The 20,964-nt window shown below is 38.6% G+C and overlaps 1 protein-coding gene across 7 annotated transcripts in view; it reads left to right on the top strand.

Annotated features, from left to right (window-relative positions):
- Positions 1-20,964, top strand: part of PDLIM5 (PDZ and LIM domain 5) — a 126,299-nt gene that overhangs the window by 33,369 nt on the left and 71,966 nt on the right. For all 7 annotated transcript variants that reach the window (XM_027706540.1, XM_027706539.1, XM_027706544.1 and 4 more), the window contains exon 3: positions 7,310-7,461. In XM_027706540.1, coding sequence (XP_027562341.1) covers positions 7,310-7,461 — 152 coding nt within the window. The remainder of the gene's footprint in view (positions 1-7,309; positions 7,462-20,964) is intronic.

Raw genomic sequence — 20,964 nt, 5'->3', positions numbered from 1 at the left:
TTGTATTGGTTTTTGTTTGGAACAGTAGGGATATGGAGCTCAAAATATATGTTGTTGTCAGGGTTACTGTTGTCAGAACTGAGAATGAAATGTGAGAGATGTTTTTATAGTTCTTTGCTGGCAAAATGAATGAATGCCTATGGGCACTCCCCATTTTCCCATGGGCTATGATGAGTACAAAGGCTGTTTTGGGTGTGCTTCAACCAAGCCACTGCTGCATCATAGTGAGAGAGCTGCTGCATATGGAGGGAAAGGGATGAAGCAAAGCTGGACAACCTAGGAGGACAGGTCAGGAGGCAAAGGAAGCTCTATTGCCAGGCTCTCTTGCCAGGACTGGAGTAGTACTTGCTGTTGGGGTCCACAGCCAGACCAAGAAGTATAGTTGGTACTTTGCCTTACACTTTTCTTTCCTTAGACATTATCTTTAAAGATTATTGTTGTTGTGCTGTGCATGCCTTAGGTTACAGCTTTATAAATAGTCTGAAAATAACTTTCAAGTTATGGGGAGAAAAAGGAGGGAAATGAATGAACGTAGGAAGTGGGAATTCAGCCACATGGAGTGAGGTGAGGGCAGGGTTTCCTGGTGGTGATACATAGCAAAGTACTCTGGTAATCAAACAGGTTTTTTGACCTAAGCTAACTTTGATCGTTGCTTTGTTTGGGGAAAAGCTTTAGCTTATTTGCAGGACTGCCTCATAACCCCTTTTTATAGCTGATTGTGTCAGTGCTTTCCACAGCAAACCCGTCATTAGGGTTCTTATAACTCAGCTATATAAATTTGATCTGGACTTTAAAACTGGTATGTATGTTCTTGATTTGGAAGTGAGTATCAAGGCTGGCTGGCTAATCTGTTGGCTATGCAAATAATATTGCTGTTGTAAAGGCTGTGAGGAACATGATACAGCTCTCAGTTTCCATTGAGTGCAGAGGAAGCTTATTTGCCACAAAGAGCAGGTGCTCTTATGCCTTTTTTTTTTTTTCCCCCTCTCATGCAGAAGTTGTAAGCTGGACCCTAAGTGTCCCAAACCTGTCAGGAGCCTGGAGTGTAAGTTGGGTTTTTGCTTCCTTCCTATCATGGAAGCAGGTGAGGAAGGGCTTTGGTGAGCCATCCTGTAAGGCAGATCATGCTGGAGCACAGTGTCACCCTATTTGTGCTTGTGGTGTTCAGGTGTTGGCCCTGAGTGTTCCATGCTGCTGCCTCTGCAGGTTGTGAGGTGCTGGGGTAACCTCTCAGTAGTCAGGTCAGACGTGCAATTTGTGTGATGCAGTTGGTACAGGTACAGAGCATAAGGGTGTCCCCTCTTTTATTTTGAAGCAAGCCTGTATTCTTCTCTTGCAGCAATTCACCAAAGGGGTGCTTTTTAGTGTACTTTGAGCTCTGCATATGTTTGAGAGGATGCTGTTAAAATATTGGTTATTGGTGCCAGGTGGTACTTTGGTCAGGTGAAATGAGGCTAGGGATAAGCAAGGTAGTAAGAGGTAATGAGTGTAAATATCATAAAAAAGTGTATAGTAACAAGGAGATAAAGTGGTTTGAATGTCTGTGAAAAGGCAGAGTGTTATTTGATAAAAAAGAGTTTTCTCCTTTGCTTATTTTGCGATTCTGCAAAGTTCTTTTGTAATATTCTTTCTCTAAATGAGTATGTCGTGGTTTGGCTTTTTACTTATTTAAAATACTTTATTATTGGGAGGAATGTAGACTGAAGGAGAAGCAGGAGCAGTAGTGATACAAAGATCATTGTCTGGTTGCCTTCTGCTTTGATTATTCATGACTTTAAACTGAATTGCTATAGCCAACTGCTTATCAAATGCTCAAGGGGTAAAAATGAAGCTGGTGGGATGTCAGCTAGCCTAGGGAGTTTTAAATCAGGCTCAATGAGTTACATCCTGAGAGAAAGTTGCAGATGACATTGAAGGATGTTTGTGCAATGGGGAGAACATTATTTACTGTCAGACTACAAAATAGTTTCTTTGGGAAAGTGGTTGTGATACACTATCACACAAGCTGGTTGCAGCTAGGATTGATTCAAGGCAGACGGTTTGGAAAAGATAAAAGGCAGCTTCCATCTCTAGTTAAATAGACCTTTGTCCTATGAGTAACTGCAATTTAAGTAATTCATTACTGGATAAAAGAAAAATAATGACGGCTCAAAGAAGAGTTGCTTGTCAAGTTTTCTTCTTAGTCATGTGAGAGAAAAATAGATGGTTATATGTTAATTAGAAATTAATTAGGCTGCAAATTACATTGATTCAGAGATAGATGCACATATGTGTGCATACATGCAATTTTCCTGGAAAGGCTCTTTCAAAATATCTCATTAAGCTTAAAAGTAAAAAAGTTGTTGGTTATTGCAAAGCAAAAGAGTGGGCTGGCTAAAATTTAGCTCAATAAAACAGTTGCATTCCAGGGTGTTTTGGGCTGTTTGCTTTTCAAACCCTTAGTTATAGAACTAGCTGACTTTTTACACCTTGCTTTTGGAAGCTCATCCTGGATCAAGAACTGCTTTAGTTTTGTTCTGTCTCCATTTTGAAATGTGCTTCTGGACAATATTTGCAGTTTTAAAATTCTGATGTTTAAAACCACAAGAACAAGGTATTTTTTTGGGTTTGTTTGTGTTTTTTTTGTTTGGCCAAACAAAATTGAAATCTAATATTAGATGTGTTATTTTACTTATGTTTGTTAGAAAGCATCGTGGGCATCTGTGGATAGCATAGGCTGGCTTTTGGCTTTCAGCCATGAAGCTGATTGCTGCTGAGAGCAGAGAAGTCGTTTGCTGCTGGGGGCTGTGGGAGTGATTGGTCTCAGCAGGTGCCTGGTCATGAAACGTTTCTCCTTCTTGCCTCCCCTTCTGTCTCCAAATGAGCTTCCCAGAGTACAGAGACATGGAATTAAGTAGGAGGAAACATTCCTCGTTTGGCAATTTTTTAGCTTTAAAGTCTGTGGTGTAACATCAAGAAAAAAGTCTCCTTTATTTTGTAGCCATAATTCATACTTGATTTTAAAACCTTGCACCATGCTGTAAATACAGAATTAAAACAGATCCATCAAGGATTTGAAGAATATTTGTGGTGCTTAGAGGTTAGTTGGATTCTCAGATAGCCTGTTTTATAATTTTAATGCTGTACTCTTCTACGCATACACCCTGTTATATTAATTCCATTTGGTGACACAGGCACATTTAATAAAGGCATGTTTTAAGGATATGCCTTTTTTCCAGGTAATACTGTACTTTTATGAGGGACTGATGCAGGATAATGTTACTAAGATAAGGTTAAATTTGCAGCTTAAGAACAAAATCGCTTGTACAAGACAAAAAAAAAAGGCTGTACAAAAGTAGTAATGAGATAAATATGTAGGTGATAATATATAAGAAAACTTGAAATGGTATTTATAAATCTTCTGCATCTGTTGGTTTTTTCAAAATCTAGGTGAAAAAAATAAATGGAGTTTGTTTCCATTGTGACAAGGAATGTGTAGAACCTTTCTTTTGTTTTTGTTTCGAATATGTATGCGGTTTTGGTGCAAATATGTACACAGTTTTGCATATGTAATCTCCAGTAGTTATATTAATTTATTGTTTGTAATGGCAATGCACAGTTGCAGCATCTAGGAAGTGCCCAAACTGAGTCTCCCAGGGTCTGCAGTCTGGAAAAGATCCTTAATTATTTCAAATGTTCTGATTTCTCCAGCTGTGTTCAGTGCAGATGTTTGTCTATTTTTATATACTTGTTCTTGTGATAATATTCCTCTTGCATCTGTGGTAAAACTGCCCTTGTAGCTTCAGTCTCACTTCATTACAGGTGTCAAGGATGCTGGCCAGTACTTTCAGAGAAGACTCATGCCCTGGCTGAGATTTCCTAGAAGTATCAACCTCACCTCTCTTGGTTAGTCAGGTCTCTTATTCAGAATCAGTAGGTGTTACTTAGAAGTCTTATCCACTGTGCCTAGATAAGGAGATTACTGCTCTGGCATTCCTCTGTGTGTGCAGTTCTTCACACTCTTGCCCAGTAATTTGTCCAGATATGTCTCTGACAGTCTCATCTGCAAAGCATATTCAATTCCCTGTGTGTACAGCAGGACTCATGGACATAGCCAAGGACTCATCACGCTTCTCAGGACCTATCTGCTCTTTTCCTCATCTCCAAGGTGCAATTTCCAGCTGTATTTTTAAGGAATTTTCATCCTGGGGTTTTGCTGAAATGATTTTATATCTGTTTCCCATGTGTGCTTGCAAAGAGTTTCATCTCCTGTAGGCAACAGTTTAGGAATGACTTCTTGAGAGTCAGATAGTTAGTTGTGAATTGTCATGTGTTGGCTACTAGAATCAAACAAAAATGTTTGGCTTTTCTTTTAAATTAATAAATTTGTTTTAATTTACATTTCTGTGGATGATAAGGCCTTCCACCCCACCATGAAAATAGTTACTCTGATGCCTGCTTTTGAAGTCTTACTTCTGAGTTGTGTGTAGGTTGCTTTTTTTCTTTTTTCGTCACAAATTACAACATGTCAGCATCATGTGCATTTGGGCATGTTCTGAGAGCTAAATTTTATTCAGTTGGGGAGCCGAATCACAAAGCACAGTGATCCATTTGACCTTTAGCTTTTAGTGCCCTTACGTTCCTTTCCCTTTTCCAGACCTTGCTGGCAAATGTCAGCATGCTATAACATATCATTTTAGGGATCTGTTTATGGCAGGTTCCACCCCTCACCCAAAGGTTTGAGGAGCTTTCCTATAAATAGCTATGTTGGTCATAGCTTTCTATATGCTTGTGGGGTTCCCTGATCAGTGCTTTATAGTAACCAGCTCTCTTAGCTCAGAATTTGGGTGTGAACACCAAATTTTGAAAGAATTTTGGTTTGGTTGAAGTCTTTTGTAAAAGAATGCACTATAAAACTTGTAATTCTTATGAATTTAGCAAGTCAAAAAGGTTTTCTGAAATCAGAGCATCTCCTTTTTCCTTTGTCTTTTATGTTTCTTCCTTGCATGGGACTTGCTCTGCTAACTTTTCTTTGTTTGCACCCTCTGTTTTCAACCCTGGATAAAATTGCTATGTTGACTTGTAATGCTGAGGGACTGGCTGCTGTTTTGAATCTGAAGAGATGACAAGTCTTTCTGCATCTCAGGCCTCTCCTTTCACCAGGCTAACACCAAATGGAAGGATTTTTCTGATGTTGTTTAGAATTTTGTCTATTGTTTTTAGCTGCTAGAGATTGCTACTGCAATCAGCAAGTATGGAACTGATGTTGAAAAATGGCAGCTGTGATCCACTGAATGTGAAATTTCTTGGGTTTAGTCTGTATGTTGTCAAATGGTGACATTTTTGGAGTTTTGCATTTGCATTTGTCTTGCACCATTACACAATACTTTTTTCTCAGTTAAAGTATTTGTCTGCAGATGCCATCCAGTACAGATGTCACAGCTGTTGTGTATCACAGTCTCCTGGATTTCAGGAAAGCCTTAACCATATTAGATAGGCTGATGGGATGCTTTCCACAGGTTTACCTGGTCAAGCAACCATTCATGCACAAATGCAAAGACTGAGCCCCTAGTGTTTCATGCATTATGACCTCTTTGCCACAGACAATTTTCAAGACTTGACCTCATTTCTTCTTGATGTGAATGATGTGGAGACTGGTGACTGGACTTTGTAAAGGAACAACAAGAAACTAAAACTTCCTGGTCCCTGCTGAATGACCTAAAACAGGGGCAGTTGAAAAACAGCAGAAAGGAAAGCCTTCCTTCTGCTTCTATTTGAGAAGTTATAGACTCATAGAATTGTTAAGGTTGGAAAAGACCTCTAAGGGCCACCAAGTCCAGCCATTAACCTAGCACCACCACCACCAGGTTCACCACTAAACAATATCCTCAGGTGCCATATCCACACATTTTTTGAACGCTTCTGGGGAACTTCTCTGGGCAGCCTCTTCCAATAGTTGACAATACTTTCCATGAAGAAATTTATCCTAACATCCAAACTATACCTCCCCTGGTGTAACTTGAGAGCGTTTGCTCTCGTCCTGTCCTTTGTTACCTGGGAGGAGGGACTTGACTCCCACCTCACTACAACCTCCTTTCAGATAGCTGTAGAGTGATAATGTCTCCCCTCAGCCTTCTTTTCTCAAGGCTAAACAACCTCAGTTCTCAAGTCATGTACTATAGCACAGTTGGGGCCGAGGGTGAATTTCACTTTTGGAAATGAAGTAGCTCTGCTGTTTGCAGCACTTCCCTAGAAACACTGATTTCTTCAAAGAACAGACTCGTGCTTGCAGGCAAATGAATGAGTTGTGTGGTTTTGTATGTACAGCACCAGCAGCTACAACATCTCTACTGTAAGATAGGAAATATATCAGGAAAAAAGAGGGAATTTGCACCATCCAGGACTGCTCTTTGCAGCCAGTTATAAAAGGATTAGGAGATTGAAGACAGGGTTACAAATCAGTGCGTAGATCTTACCACGTGTCTCTTTATTTCTGTTTCTGTTCTTGGGAATGAAGGTAGTCGAAATCAGTGGCATCATATGAAAATATTAATTTATTGTTCAGTTGGAGCCAATAATATGAACTTTACAAAGGTTTCTGTTGCAAGACTGTTTCATTCAAGTGGACAAAAGGCAGTTGAGCTGAACTTCGACAATGACCTCGATCAAAGAGTCAGACTGCTCAAGAGGCCTTTCTTATTCTCGTCTGAATATACTGCAGGTCACTGGAGGCTGTAAACCTACCGAGAGAAAGGCAAAATAGTATCCTGTAACTGGTCAGTCTGTAATGCTGAACTTTTGACTTTCTAGTAGTTGCAGCTGGGAAAAAGTTATCTTCACTATTAACGGAGTCTTCCACACACATGAGCAGTTATAGATAAATAAATGAACGAACTTCAAAAAGATACTTAAGTGGAAAATCTAGAATAGAAAAAGCTGGTTTACAACTTTTCTCTCTCCTCTTGTGAGAAAAATTTCCTATATGAAGAGAAAACTGACTGGAACTTGGCCTGCAGGAGACTGTGAGTTCCTGTCCCTGCTTGTGTCTCTTGGTGAATGTCCATAGCTTCTAGCCAGTAAAGTGGAGTTTGATTCTGAAAAACAGGCAATACTTTGCAGTACTTTTCCTGTCATTGAAGTGAAATAAGAATGAGTACCTTTAAATATTGCAGCAATTTTCACGGGGATATGTTCACAGGACTCACAAAGGAGAAGATACCTTTTTTTTTCTTTCTATGAAACAGCACTGTGAATAAGATATTGTGATTTTGTGTTCAATATAAACATAAACCATCCAAGTTTCTCATTTACCATTCTTGTGATCTTTCAGCTTAATGATGGAGGCAAAGCAGCCCGAGCACATGTGGGGATAGGTGATGTGGTTCTCACCATTGATGGGATAAGCACAGATGGGATGACTCATCTAGAAGCACAAAACAAGATCAAGGCATGTACAGGCAATTTGAACATGACTCTGCAAAGGTAAGATACCTTTATTTAAAGAGAATTGATCATCATTGTAACTGTTGTTTGGAGGATAAAAACATGTAAGTGGTTTGCCAAAGTACATGGAATTAAGTGGAAATGATTGAAAGATGTGCTGCCATAGCCTGAAATCTGTCTTGATTTATATTGTTTTAGAAAAGTTATTAGATGTTAATTATGTGAATTGACAAAGACCTTTTCCAACCTTATGTCATCTACTCTAGTTCCTTTTGAGCTTCAGTTTTGTTTAATTCACTTGTTTAAGCAAAATGAGGTCTTATTCAGGCTTTTTTAACCTTTCCCAGCTGACTAGGGGCATTTCTTTTTTGGGTCAAGTCCAACAGCATCATTGTTATTGGCAAACAAAATGATGGATTTAAACAGTTAAACCCTGAGTTAAATGGATGAAAATACTGCAGCTCAGAGTCTCTGAGGTACCTTTCCTGAAGTGATACTACCATTTCACAAAGTATCAGCCTCCCTTTGCTAGTTGAAGCATCTGCTATAGAGGTAACAGCTTGGTCAAGTCTCATTCCTGAAACATAGAGTTTATTCAATCCCAGCATACCTCTGTTAGCCTGGGACTATATTTTGGTAGGTGTTGGAAGAAAGGAGCAGGATGCTCACATATGGATTATTGAACCTGGAGCAGGAAGAGCAGCAGCACAAGCAAGAAATTCCTTCAAGGTCTCAGAAGTCTCCCAGGGCTAAATATTATCTTTTGTTAGAAGACTGCTATTTTGATTTAATGATGTGGGTGAACATCTTGGAGGAGGATTGGCCTCTGAATCCATCACATAGGGAGAAACATCTTTTCTTGTTTTCAAAGAAAACAACCACCCCATGATTGCTGTTCATGCCTGCTTTCAGCAGTGCAAAGTTCCTTGATGGGTGTTGGTTGAGGTCCATGACATATCTCTTCACCAGTTACTTATGTCTTTTGTGGAAAATTATCTTGCCCTTAATGAAAGGACTATGTGTCTCTGAGAGTTCATTGGTGTTGAAGAGGTGACATGGTTGTAGATCTGACAAACATCCATCTCTCCAGGGTGGGGTGCCTGTTGCCAGCCCTAAGTGACATGTATTTGAATGGTTGTATGAGTGCTTTCTTCTGTAAGAGTCTACAGTTCATCCCTGCTTGTTGTTTCTTGTTTTTCTTGTTGTCCTGTACTTTGGTCCTTAGCTACCCTTAATAAGGGATTCCCTTTTCTCAGTCTCTGAGGAAAGGAGTATCTTGTGGCCTGGTTTGTGCCTAGGGCATCCTCTGGAGCGAAACTTGTAAAGGTGGCATTAAAAGTTTCTTGATGAAAGAGAGGTATTATACCAGCTCATATACTGGAATTACGTGTTGTATCTAGTATGTCATTTGCTTTGATGAGACAGGCAGGTTGTTTAGAAATGCACTTTCCAGGAGCCCACTGAGTCACTCCAGCAGCAGCTGGGAGTGAAGGGGGGCAGGGAGTGGCCCCCTTTCTCCTGTCACCGTAATTGGATGGGCAGGGTTAATATCAGATATAGGAAAGTTATAGCAGGTGTGTCTCGGTCAGGCAATGACTTGTCTGAGGCTGCTTCTGGTTGGGTACAGAGATGAGTGGTTTGAAAATCGAATTAATCATGGGTTAGCCCGGTCCCCTCCTGTTCTCACCCTTCCTACCTAGTCTAGCATCTGACTCACCGCTGTTGGCTACCTGACAGCTGAAGACTAAGTCAGGATCAAACTAACAGAGATCAAAGGAATAGCCTTGGTCCCAGTATCTGGGGGTGGGATAGATGTCCTGTCTTGTGGCTCTGCTGGTTTGCAGTCTCATGGTCTCAGCTGTTTTGAATTCTGCCTGGATCCCAAGAAACCAAAATTGTAGACAGTGCTCCCCTGACTCCTCTGCCTGTGAAAACTTCCTTGCTTTGCTGTTTAACAGATTTGCTTTGGTTGCTTATTTGATCTTTATAGCTTGGAAGAAAATGCTTCTTGGAGTCAGACTGGCTCATGCTAACTTGAGATGCTGGCTGCCCATGGGAAGGACAGCTTAAGAGTATAAACAGTGTGGCAAGATAAGCCATTTTAATATTGAGGTTTCTCCATACTTAAATTCTTCTGTTCCTGCCTCTTTTCCCAAATCAAAACAGAACTAAATAAAATATTTTAGGCCGTTATTGTTCACATGCAAGATTAAAGAGATGCTGTCAATGTGAAACAAAATTGGCCTTCAAAATACGGGCTGGTGCCACGGTATAGGGAAATCTAAGACATATCTTATTTTTTTATTATTGCTTTTAATTGTCTTTAGTTTTTACGCTTTTGAGATTTTATCTGCTTTCATATAGTCTACTGGTAGTTCGAACTACAGTGCAAGAAAGTTGAAAGATTACATAAATTCTTAGATACTTAGTTTGCTGTTGCTTTAAAAGAACACAATGATGAGATGTTAGTGGTGTTACTTTAAGGTCCAAGAAAAATGGAAGAGCATTATGGCTTGAGGTAATGGCTTTTGCACTGTGAGCATGTCCATGTGGTATTTATCAAAGGTGTGAAAGAACTCAATTTGAGCAAGTTAGTTGTGGGAACCATAAGTTCAATTTGGTACATTTTTGTGGTAGAACCGAGTGACTTTTGTTCACAATAAATTGTGAGAAGTGCTGTGCACTCATCTGTGGATGCTGCTTTACTCTTGATCAGTTATGATTTGACACAGTTTGATGTAGAATATGTGGAAATTAATATAGTGGTGCAGACTTAAGTGTAATGTGAAGATAATGGCAAAATGGGGAAAAATTGCTGGGTATGCCACCAACCTCATGGCATGTCAGAGATGGGGCTGGCTGTGCTGTGTGCTAGGGAGGGATTAACCAAAATAATCAGTACTTATTTGAAAAAGAACTGTGTCTTCCTGCTCTGGCTTTTTAGGGGCTTTTTTTATGTGTTAATAGGCATCAAAATGGTAGTTGGTAGAAAAGTGGTGCTACACCCTAGGGATTTTTAGGCCAGTGAACCTGAGTGAGTCCCATCTGAGGTTGATGTACTCCAGCATCCCAGTGTGCTCTGTGTCCAGGGCATGACAAGACGAAGGAAACTTCTTGAGTCTTCTGGCAAAGGTGAGAGAGGATATTCTCTATGATCAGATTCCTTATTATAGATATTTTAACTTGATAGTTAACCTATTCAGGTTTTCATTTGGCTTCCTCTATTCTTAATGTGCAAAGCGGAAAAAATAAAATTAAGACAAACAAAACAAGAGGCAAGAAGTAGCTTGCCTGGGAGGTTGGAAGGGATATTTAAAGCAGTATCTTCAATAACTTTGCTTACAGGTTTAAAGCAGTATATTTATGGAGGCAGATGTGCATGTACCTCTGGCGGAAAACCAATTTAGATGTTTTGTGACTTGTAATTGAATGTTGGCAAAATATTTGAAGTGTGAATAAAAGCTTCCCTTTGTCCTGCATAAGAGAGTATTGCAGCTTGTTTTTTAAATATGGAATTGTTCTGTCCCTTGGAAAAGAACTGGAGGTGCAGCTGTCACAATTGCAAGTCCACTTTGCTCAGAGATTGCTTAAATACAAATGGATGATATTGTGCTTGCCAGCCATGTATGCAATAGAAGGTTCTTAACATTTGCATATGTTGGCAAGTATTTTTAGGTATATGTCTTTAAAATCAATTAGTTCTGTAAACAAGTCTCACTGTTTGGTATTAAAGTGATACCTTTTTTTAAATTGTAAAATGAAATTCTAATTTTGGCATGTTATTTGCTCATTTTTCATACTATATATGGCTCAAAAATATGGAGTGTGTTTTTCTTCTGTTCTTTTTATTTTCTAACCCGCGATTTTTAGCTTCTTGATAGATTCCCCTCCTTCTGCCCCAGAATTTTTCTTTCTATTCATTCCTGCCTCCCTGAGATCTTGCTCTTTTGCACCCCAATATTTTATTTTCAGCTAAAGCCATTCCTGGTTCCCATGAGGACAGATGGAAACCAGATGCTTGCATTTTCAAGTTCAGATATATTTTCAAGTTCAGTAACTTAGCATGGACTTTTATAAATAAATCTGTAAGTTTCTGAACAGCTATGAGCCACCACCTATTTTTAAAATATTATTTTTGGGGACTGTTTCTCCAGACTTTTGCCTTAATGATTCTTTGGAAGTAAGAAAGATAAAGAATTGTGTATTTCTACAAATGCATGAGATCACGATACCTGTGAAACTTCTAGAAAAAGTGTCAGTGAGTAATACAGGGATAAAAGTAAAACAAAAAAGATGGAAAGTTTTTGGTTTTGCTTTTATTATAATAATATAGAACTTATTTACCTCTCTATTTAGTAAAACAGATCTGCACAGGTATAGTATGATTTGTAAAGGAATGTCTTTCTGCATAATAAATTCAGGTGCTGAGATTGCTTGGCTTGGGAAGTGAAAGGAGGATTCTCAAGGTTGTTTACCTCTCTATCGCTATATCGTGCTTCAGAAATCTTTTTGGGTACAGTAAGCTGTCAGTGAGCAGTTACTGTCGTTCTGCTTCCAGCTCTTCAGTGGAGGAACATGGCTGTTAGAAAGCAGTAGATGAATTTCAGTGATGGCTATGGGTTTGGGGTTTATTTGGGTGGGGATTTTTTTGTGTGTGTTTTTTTTTTCCCCTCTTAAACCTTTTTAAAGCATAGGGTTGCCCAAGTGTCACAGGTGAGCCATGGACCTCATGGGCATTTTCGATGTCCATGTTGACAGCACTCAGAGATAAAATTTAGATGAGCCTTAAGGCTGGCTTCTGCAATTGGTAAACTCAAAAGTCATTTATTTTACCTGCCTGCTTGAGTACGAATGTTTATCATACTTTTCTCCCTCATCTTTCTGTTTTTTCTTTCAGAAACCATGAAGTCTAGATTTCTAGCTTAAGAACAGCTGAAATTCTCATAATTTGAGGTGGGGTAATAGGGAAAAAATGTTATGGATCATTTGAATTCTATTTTCTAAGATAGTTTTTCAAGTTAACCAATCCAGAAAGGGTTTTCAGCAGTAAGACTAGCTCAGTATACTTTTTTCTTACTATTTTTTATTGGTTCCAGTTTTGCTTTTGTTAGAAAAAATATAATGATATTATCATTTATTGCTTTGAGACTCATGCTCTTGGGTGTGTGTTCTGACAAACTATATAGACATAATGGATGCTCTTGTTCCCATTTTGTAGATGGGGAAGTGAGGCACCTTGATGTAGACCAGGTTTTAAGAAACTTGAGTCCTTTGCTACTCAGGTGTTGAAATATTCCCGTAGTGTAGGCTAGCAGTAATCTATTTAATTTCTCAGAAATAAAAATCAGCATTGCAGGGAATGGCACCATGGATCCTAGAGCCAGCCTTAGTCACTGTTACAGGGGGATCTGAAGTTCTAAAATTTTTAAGTCTAAATTTCTCTACAGAAAGGTGAGAAAATAGTATAAATGCTAAATCAAACAACAGGAGAGGCTATTGTAAGAAAAAGATGAGAAGCAAGCAGAAGAATACAAGTATAGAAAGGATTGCAAACTATTAACAATACAGGCTTCACTTCAGATGATGGTTAAAACTCATGTTTTGAGTTTTATGAGTCATGGGTTCCGTGGGGTGGATATTTTGTTTCCATAAACCATATAAGGATGAGCTTTAAGAAAGCTATGATAAGAATGCATTTGGAAGTCTTGTTTTTCTCCCAGCTTTAGTTTACTAGCCATCATCATTTCCCTTACATAGGTATTTTGACTTTAGTTCTATTCTTCAGTGATTTGCTTTTCTAGCATATGAAAGAAGCTTAATTGTCCTATGCCAGTTGAACAGAGACGATAATTGGTTGAAAGCCATTACAACTTCTGAGCAATTTTTTTGAAATCTGAAAACATTTTATTTTTCTGTAATTCTTTTTGTAATGTTAATTCCTATTTCAATTCTTTCAGGGATGTCAAAACTAAGTGTTGGATTATTAAGGAAATAATCTCTTTTTAATTGAGGGAGTTGAGACAGAGAAAATTGTCTCAATTGAGGTTGTATGGCAAGGAATACATAAATAAACTGTATATTGGTGGTTTAACTGCTATTCAAAACCTTTGGCAATGTATTCCCCAATACTAGTTTGTTACTCTCAATCATTAATACTAGTTTTCAGTAATTATGTCTGAAAATAAACTGGGTGAAAAATAGTGCCTCCCAAGCAGACATTCACTTTTTATTTAGCCATGTCACTAAGCTTTGAGGGGGCAGCTATTCCAGGTAGCTCACTCAGGAGCCCCTGTGAGGCTTTAAACATTCCTGCAGAACATTGTTATTGACTACAGACTTTTCTGAAAGTTTCGATAGAAAACAACCGATTTCTGCTCTGTTGCTGATCTGAAAACAGTTGTGGCCTCCCCCTTGTCAAATTTCAGGAACTTGAAGCCTTAAAGCTTTCCAGTGAACTTTTTTCAGAGAAAAAATACATGAGTTGTCAAAGTTTTCAGTGGCCTGTAAGCTCAAAACAGTAGAGATTTGGGAAATTAATCCGAACAGCTTAAGGATGCAGGTACAGCTCTGCCTTGCTTCACGCATTAAAATTCCTGAGCTCTTTTATTATGTTATTTGTATGGAATTCCATGTTTCCAAAAAACCATTCAGGTTACAAATCCAGGTATGCAAAAACAGAAAGATATGGAAATTAAAGAATCTCCGTTAAAAGCACAACCATGTCATCTAGGGCTGCTAAACAGGGCCTGCATGACCAAGAAAGAAAAGTAATAAGGCAATGAAATGAATATGGCCCCCAGAGTTTCTTGGTTAAATGAACAGGGTGATTTGTTCTTCAGTCCCTGTCACGGCCTCTGAATCAGCCTGACCTTGGGGCCTGGAAGTGACCTGACCTGCAGGACCAGCGCTGCTGTGTGGTGTGCAGAAATTGGGTGCTACTGAGGAAGCCGCTCTTAACCTGCAAAGGTGCAGAATCTGTTTCTGAGCTGGTGTTTCTTTGAAGTAATTACCATGAACTCTGTGCAAGCTTTTCAAATTCTTGTGAGCCCTGTCAACTTGGAGGTGAGGCATTGCTGGTCAGGAGCCTGTCAGTTTTCACCTTTCTGGGCTCTGTTGGTGGCGCCTTACATAAGACATTCTCTCCTCAGAGCATGGACTGATGCCTTCCTTAACCACATCTGAGACTTGTGTCTGCTGGTGAGTTCCTAAGGTGCGGGGTGGCAGCTGACCTGAAGCCTTGCAGGCTCATACCCTCTAACCTTAACAGGAGCTTTTCTAAAGCTGAAAGGTCTTTTTGTGCTGTGCATTGCAATGCAGTCAGCTGAGTCATCTTAAGTCCTCCTGTTTTATCTCCTTCTGAAATTGAGCGGTGTTGAGTTAAAACATTGTCCAAAGAATTCAAAGCTAAGGAATGATGCTGGTTTCTTTTTTGCATACAAAGGTTGTTGTATAAGTCTGTGTGCTTCTATTGGAAACAAGTTAGAAAGCTTTTGCTCCTAATTTAGGAGCTGAACAGGTTTAGCTAGCTAAGCAATGCCTTTGGAAAGCCTGCCCACACACTAAATAAATGAAAGGGTACAGCTCTTGCTTCCAGCTGAAATTCAAACTCTGGTTGCATGTAGCACTTTGCTGCACGTCAGGTAGCAATTAGTTGAACCACAAAACATGCTCCAGCTAAGTGAATCCAACAAACTAAAGACTTGCCTACAAGTTCAAAGGAGAGTTGCTGGGATGAAAATGGAAGGTTGCAGGGTAAAAACAGAGTTCAGTGACTTGTACAGAATCATACCTACCAATCTGCCAGGAAAATGGGTGTGGCTGAGAGCTAGTTTAGCAATAGCAGCCTTCCTCACATTGTGTACCTTATGGTTTTCCTGGGAATCTTTAGAGCTGCAGAAGAGTTGTAAAGGCTGTGCAGTTCCTTGAGGTTGATGCAGTACATACCATAGGAACATAAATACAGTCGAAGATATAGAAAGTGGACAATGGCAGGTGCCAAAGGCAGATTGTTATTTACTGAACATGAAAATGTTTCCTTCAACTTTAGGTTTAAAGATGATTTTTTTTACTTTAACTTCAGTTACATTCCCCCTCTTTCCCTCAAATAGTTAATACCATCTCAGGAAGGAAAAAAAAAATAAAAGCAAAGAAAATTAAGCAAAGGAGGGTTGAAGAAGAAACATTTAATGTGGGTTTGGTTTGGAGGTTTTTTTTTCTTTCTTTCTTTCTTTTTTTAATTTATTTTTGTTTTTAGTTTGTTTGCCACCAGGGAAATGCTTTTTTGTCTTAACCAGTGAGAAATGTCTGTGCCATTACTTTGTACAAGTTGGTGTGTAGCCTGACAAATATGGCAAAAACTAATTTTGAATTTGACTCTGTTTCTTAAAAATATTGATTGTTTTCAGACAGAGAAGCAAAGATTTTTTTTTCAGAGTGATTTTGCTGACCCTATAGATGTTTGTTGTAAGGCCCCAAACCATGATACGTTGGGACTAGCCAAAGAATAAATGTTTATCATCTGTTGTTATTATATTCTTCAATTCCTGTATTTAAGATAAATAAGAGAATACTTGCCTTCCATTATAGTTCCACTACAGAGATTAAACCACTCTGATGTACAATGATACTTTTAAAAACAGAGATTAAATTGTTAAAATCAAAAACTACAGTGCAAAAAAAAATATGAGTTTGAAAAGTGGTTTTACACAAGCAGATCATTAGGCAGGTAATAGCTTTGGCTTGATGTTTAGATGTACAGTGGTTTAGAAGCCTATTTTCACGCTTATAAAACTAAAATAAAACTGATCTGTATCCTAGCTGAGATTTGACATGATTGATTTCTGTCTGTGAAGACAGGAACAAACAGTGAAGATTTAGTCAAATATGTTTTACTTGAAATTGTGTATTTCAGTAGGAAGTGTCTGGAAATTATATAATCTTACTTGATCTTGACATTTGCTGGATGGACAGTATGCCTCAGTATGTGATGTGAGGACCAGTTTGCAGTGCTCTGCCTAACAGGTAAAAGACATGATAATGATAAACTAATGCTTGTGATTTAGAATAACTTTTTGCAATACCAATAGCTTTCTTCTGTCTTACAGAATTCAAAAAAAGCTGAGTTGAGTACCTTTGTGGGCAGCAGGGAATTGCTTACTGTACTCCACGTTGTTCAATATGCTCTTGCTGTAAGCAAGAAGTAATGTTTGCAAGCTGAAATTAGTACAAAAAATGTCTAGGTTAATTGAGGTGGTAACTAGTTTACTAGGAGTCTGACCGTTGCCTAATAGCAATCTCCAGGTTGCAAACTCCTTAAGTTAGTTTTGCTTAAGTTGATTTACATTCTGAATGTTGAAAAGCCTTTTCGTTGCTATTGAAGGGTGGAAGCAGAACGTGATACATGCTCAAACATCCCCACACTGAAGAGGGATGAAGGGGCAAGTGAACTTTAATAACATAGATGCCTCTAAGTAGTGGAGTGAATTTATTTCCCAAACATTAAACATGTATTTAAGGAATGCAGGAACACGACTAAGCTAATCTTCATTATAGAAGTCTAAAAAATCTCTTGAAAACCACAGGAGTTAATTTCGCTGACTGTCAATACCTACATGATGTACAAAAAAGCTGCTGTTTGGGGTACAAGTGCCAGGTTCCTACATGAGTGGAAAGTGGTTTCTCTCCTCTGACAGTGCAATATCAAATTGACCTTTTTTGTAGTCATTATATGCCAGGTGCTTTGGCTACACCACCATTGTCCAGACCTGTTGTGGACATAGATGTTCAATCCATGCACTTTTTAATTTGCATTTTCTCTTCCCACAGGTGATGCTGAAAGGCCTGTTGGTTTCTGGGGATAGGAAGGAGGGGGCATTGGGTTTTGAGTTTGGTTTGGATTTGTTTCAAAAAAGGGTAGAAATTGAGCTATTGTATAGTTTAGATTTTGAAGACTGATAGGAAGGCAATGTTGTTTGCTCTTAGTGTGATTTCCTGGCTAAGTCCTGCTTTTTAGTTTTTCTGAGAAAAACATTCATAGCTGTGTTTCAGGAAGCTCATTTGGTAACTGTTTTCCTCCCGTTTAGAACTAATCCCCACAGGGGAGTGTAGGGTGGTTTTTTTCTTTAATGAGTTACAGCAAGCCATTAGAAAAGTTATATTCTTAGGTTTTTGTTATATTTTGTGTCATCTGAAGTGATTTTAATGAAGTATTATTCTCCAGGAGGCCTTTGATGCAATTCTGGCTTTCATTTCCTTATTTTCTAATGGACTTCCATGGTATTCACAGTGACAGTCAACTGATACTGCATAAGTACTGCAGCATAATGAAGCAAAATATTTTTTTATTTCTCTAGTAATACTACCTGCTGTATGCAGTGGCTAATTACAGCTATTTTAAGATGCTATATTACTTGCAAATGTTTTCCATTAGTGATCTTGCTATTTCAGGTGTTACTTTATTTGTCAGAACTGATTTAGTGGTTAAACATAGGTTTTACATTTTTAGTTCCGTGTCTGGATTTGCAGCAGACTTGGCTTTGCAGCTTTAATGTTTTATTTCCTGAAACTAGAAGTTTCCTCTTTTTCTTATGCAGATAACCTTTATCTACCTTTCACACAGTCAAATCTGATCTTACTTGATAACATGAAAGCTCTGAGGAATTCAGTAGAAGATACTAAGGAAAATAAAGTATCATGATGACAAATCAGGTGTGACTATTACCAGTTGTTTTTGTTTAGTTCCTTATGAAATTTGTGTTCTTCCCTCAAATACTCTCATTTTTTTAAGAGCCCTGTAGACAAATATTGATTGTTGCACTTCTTTTTACAGTTTACTGATGATGTATATCTGCTTTCAACTCTTACATAATATTTAGGTCTTAGAGTGCACATAGGTTTCATTTCCTGAAGTGAAGTTTCCTACAACAAAATAAAATGAGAAGAAAGGTGTGCACCTGGGTGTTATGAAACACTGAGTGAATGAAACACAGTAGAGTTTCACTGCCCAGTAAAATAAACTTGAATTTTTCATCTTCTAATGCTCCTGTTAGCTCAGTATTAGAAGTAAAATTCAGCTTTGCCTGGTGATTGAGTAAGAAAGAGCTGTGTATATATTGATTTTTTTTTCCTTTTTTTAAAATATCTCCATCACTGCCTCACCTTTTCCAATAGGGCATGTTTTGGCCTGACACTGAATAGGATATGTTTCAGTGGATGTGTTTTGGTCTGAACACTAAGCCTGACCAATAACAGGAGAATTGAAAAACTGCAGAAATGGCTTTGTCTTAAAGGAGTTTATTGGATCAGTGAACCTGTTGGTCTGGTATCCAGACCCGTTGTGGCTGGTATCTGATGATTCAGCAGAGGAGGAGGGTGGTGAGAAGTAAACCATGCCTTAGTAAGCCCTGCATGGTGAGAACCTGGGTGCTTACACCCAGAGACGTGGGTTTGATTATCATAAACACTTGTAACTAATAATTAAACTGGGGTCTTATAGGTGTTGTTTCATGTATCTATCAACATGACTCTGATCCCAGACAGGCTAACAATATCAATGTGTTTGTGCTGTGTGTAGATAGAAAGTATTTTCTCACACTGATTGGTTTGTTTTTTTCCCAATTACTTTCCTCCAGCTTTGGTGCACTTTTACCTAATCCACAGTGAACTGCTCAGGAAAAAAAGAAGACAGTTTTCTGTGCACCCTTTCGGCTTTTGGCACGCTCTGCACCAGATCTGAGCCTTTGTCAAGGTTTGAGACTTCAGACAGGAACTCTTTAGGTTTCATCTGACACTTTGGTTTAGTCACAGCTGAATCCTTATTCCCATCAGAAAAAAAAAAAAAAGTGCATTGTCTTTTCAGTTGCTCATGTGCATATTCTTTCATTCATGGAGATGCAGCAATTTCTGGTCTTGAAAGGACTTAGGCTCCCAGCTGGGACAGAGGCAAAGAGGGCATGCTTTTCTCCTGACCTCATGGTGCTTCTGGTGGAGTCCTTCTGAGTTTGAGTCTCTGCCCAAAAAGTGCACGGGAAAGAAAATCTCCCTTCCTTCCTGTGATGAGTAAGGAGATTTGAGAGACCCTATCTCAACTTTGTAAAGGTTTTGAACTGCCCTTTTAACCTTCTGCATTTGTTTGGTGTTTGCTCCACAATCCTCTTCTGTCTTGCACACGAACTAACACCACTCCCTGTTGCTCTCCTCAACCCTGGGGCAACTAATCAATACAAGGAAGTTTTTGATCCTGCCAATTTCAGGGAGAAGTGGGAATCTGGATATAGATGAGAGCAGAGGGGGCAGAGCAACAGGGAAGCAACTGTCAGTAAGAATATTACATTTCAAAGAATGAGGAATGTTTAAAGTAAAGACAATGTACCTTTTAGCAGAAGTGGCACATCCATAGCACAGATGTTAGTGTTGGCTCATATCGCTGAATGAGCGTCTCTTTTGCAAAGATAAGAGATGACAAAGACTTGCCTTTGCTTCTGGTCCATGGGAATTTAAAAATAAAACAAATAGCAATAAATTTACAGGGATGAAATGAAAAAAAAATAAGTTATTGAAATATCTCAAGAACACTTCGGGTAGTAATTTGCCCATTTAAAAAACAGGGCAAGTTTCCTCACTTGCTTAGATGCTCAAAACAGAACTCGTAGCTACAGTGAGGGACTTGTGACTGCTTGAACCAGAACTGAACCTACATTTGTTTGTTTGTTTTTACTTAATGACATCTGCTTCTTTTATAAATAGAGTAAATGATTCTTGTTCTTGCATATTTTCTCAGTTTAGGCTTAATTATACTTGATGCTAACAAAGTGTTTGGTGCATACATTGTAAAACATTGATGCAAGTTTACGCTTTAGCTTTTTTCCAGCATTCCTGTGGCTGTTTAAACTGAGAAGAGTCTGTTTGTTAACATGAAATGTGCAAGTTATTTCAATCTCTCTTACATTTAAATTTACAACAGATTTATATGCTTTCATATTTTGGAATCTTCACTATTCTTCTTAATGCCTTAAACTTCTAATTTTATGATGTCTGCTGAGTATTTTCTCCCACAGTTGTGTCAAGATTTAATTTCCTAGCATTTCTAAACTCTTGCCAAAACACAATTTTCATACAACTTGGAAAACCCCAATGAAACAAACAAAAAGCCCATGAAGATTTGATAAGCCATTTTTATGTGGGTGTGCCTGAGGGCAAAATCTTCCAAAATAAAAAAAAACATGCAATATGAGAGGTTATAAGCCATTGTCAGAGACACAAACCTTATAGACAATTCATGTCAGCGTGTAAGACTGTTTTGAAGCTAGTGTTTGATGTTGCTTTCTGTTCTGAATAACATCTTCACCAAACAATCAAATGGGTTTTCTGAATGGAAATTATTTTGAGGGGCTTACTTTAACCTATGACTGATTGCTGCTCTGTAAGAGAGAACATCTTGGCAAAAGGGAAAGAATTATAGAAATAATGTGAGCTTTGTTGGCGGGAGAGACTTTTAACACTCAATGTCTTTTGGAGGGAAAATGACCAAACCTAGGGTAGTCA

The sequence above is a fragment of the Neopelma chrysocephalum genome, unplaced genomic scaffold (genome assembly GCF_003984885.1).
Source record: "Neopelma chrysocephalum unplaced genomic scaffold, ASM398488v2 Primary Assembly neopelma1_382, whole genome shotgun sequence".
In the NCBI taxonomy this organism is placed as follows: Eukaryota; Metazoa; Chordata; class Aves; order Passeriformes; family Pipridae; genus Neopelma; species Neopelma chrysocephalum.
The sequence above is the reverse complement of the archived record's forward strand: the minus strand, read 5'-3'. Positions and strand labels throughout refer to the sequence as shown.